General features: G+C 52.8%; 1 protein-coding gene across 1 annotated transcript; it reads left to right on the forward strand.

Moving 5' to 3' along the window:
- Window positions 1-828: 828 nt before the first annotated feature.
- LOC145950082 (uncharacterized) lies at window positions 829-1,653 on the forward strand. Its single transcript, XM_083061011.1, has one exon. It carries the CDS (start codon window positions 829-831, stop codon window positions 1,651-1,653), a length of 825 nt encoding a protein of 274 aa, XP_082917137.1.
- The last annotated feature ends 202 nt before the right edge of the window (window positions 1,654-1,855 follow it).

The following is a 1,855-nucleotide window of genomic DNA, read 5'->3' on the forward strand; positions in this document are numbered from 1 at the left end:
AACCCAGCCGTGGCGCTGGACCGGTTGAGCACCGCCCTCAGGCCGGGACCATTCGTCAATAGCTTATGCAAAAAGCCACCTGTGGACATGAATGATCTCCGACGCCGAGCTGAAAAATACATGCAAATGGAAGAGTTGGCCGAAACAAGAAATCAAGCTAGAGCCGAGGAGAATTAGAACCGGAAGGAATCTAGCCGGGAACCAACAAAAAAGATCAATGCCGACCCCTCAAATTCCCGCCCCCCGAGAGGACCTCGATACACAACTTACACTCCCTTCAACGCTAGCAGGGCTAAGGTATTGGAGCAAGCCCTCTCGTCGGAAATCTTGATAATTCCGAAAAGAGCGAACACGCCCCCAAGAGCGGACAAGGCGAAAGCATGCCGATTTCACCGAAACCGGGGGCACTCGACGGAAGAATGCTCGGCGCTAAAGGACAAGCTTGAGGACCTTATCAAGCAAGGTCACCTGAAGAACTTTGTCTCACCGCAAGACCACCGACCAAGAGGGAGAGACGAAGAATACAGTCGGCGAACGTCACCACCAAGGGATCGACGTCACAGGTCCCGTTCGGCCGAAAGGAAAGACCATTCACGAAATTCAAGAGAAGACAACACTCGGCCGAGAAAGATAATAAACACGATCGCCGGGGGTTTCGCCGGAGGAGGTTCCACCTCTTCGGCTAGAAGGCGGCACCTCCGGGCAGTCCGAGATGTGAATACCGTGAACCAACAGAAAGCACCGAGCATACCGACCATCACGTTCTCGGACCGAGATTTTCGTGTTGTCGACCCCATCCAAGACGACCCTATGGTGATTTCAGTCGAGATGCACAACTGCATCGTGAAGAAAACCCTGGTCGACCAAGGGAGTTCCGCCGACATCCTGTACTGGAATACTTTTGTGCAGCTAGGGATTCTCGAGGAGAGCTTAGAGCCATATCACGAACCCCTGGTCGGTTTTTCTGGCGAAAGAGTGATGACGAGAGGGTGCATCGACCTGTATACCCGTTTCGGGTTCGACCAAAAGACTTTCCGAGAGATCAAGATCCGATACATCGTGGTACACGCCAACACGTCGTACAATGTTCTACTGGGCCGACCCTCGATCAACACGTTGGGGGCCATTGTTTCGACCCCCCACCTGTGCATGAAATTTCCATCGAGGGATAAGCAGGAGGTGATCACCGTGCATGCCGACCAAAAAACTGCAAGGGAGTGTTACCTCTCTAGCCTAAAGGTGCAGCCTCTGGCCGACCCACCCGCAACAGCAAGAGGGGTAAACGTGGTTAGACAGGAGACAGCCGAGAGCATCGATCTCGATCCTCGTTTAGGGGAAGTGGAACGAATTGAGGCCGCCGAAGACCTCATCCCTTTCCAGCTCGGCCGATCACCCGAACAAATCACCCAAATAGGATCCCAGTTGAGCGAAACTGATGCAAACCGAGTCAGGCAAACTGTCCGAGACAACAAAGACTTGTTTGCTTGGACGGCGTCAGACATGCCTGGGATAGACCCTGGTTTCTTGTGTCACCGGTTAGCAGTGTGCCGAGACGCCCGACCGATAGCCCAAAAGAAAAGGAAAATGGGAGACGAGAAGCGAAGGGCTGCAAATGTTGAGGTGCAAAAACTATTGCAAGCAAAGTTCATCTGAGAGGTTACCTACACCACTTGGCTGGCAAATGTAGTTCTGGTCAAGAAGTCAAATGGCAAATGGAGAATGTGTACCGACTACACCGACCTCAATAAAGCCTGCCCGAAGGATGCGTACCCGCTCCCTTGTATTGATCGGCTTGTAGACGGTGCGTCAGGGCACGCAATCTTCAGCTTCTTGGATGCATATTCGGGTTATAACC

Source organism: Cajanus cajan, chromosome 7, assembly GCF_000230855.2.
Source record: "Cajanus cajan strain Asha chromosome 7, NIPB_CcT2T_4, whole genome shotgun sequence".
NCBI classification, from domain to species: domain Eukaryota; kingdom Viridiplantae; phylum Streptophyta; class Magnoliopsida; order Fabales; family Fabaceae; genus Cajanus; species Cajanus cajan.

What these genes read in the sequence shown, in the direction of transcription:
- LOC145950082 (XM_083061011.1), top strand. Translation starts at nt 829, where the DNA reads ATGCACAACTGCATCGTGAAGAAAACCCTGGTCGACCAAGGGAGTTCC.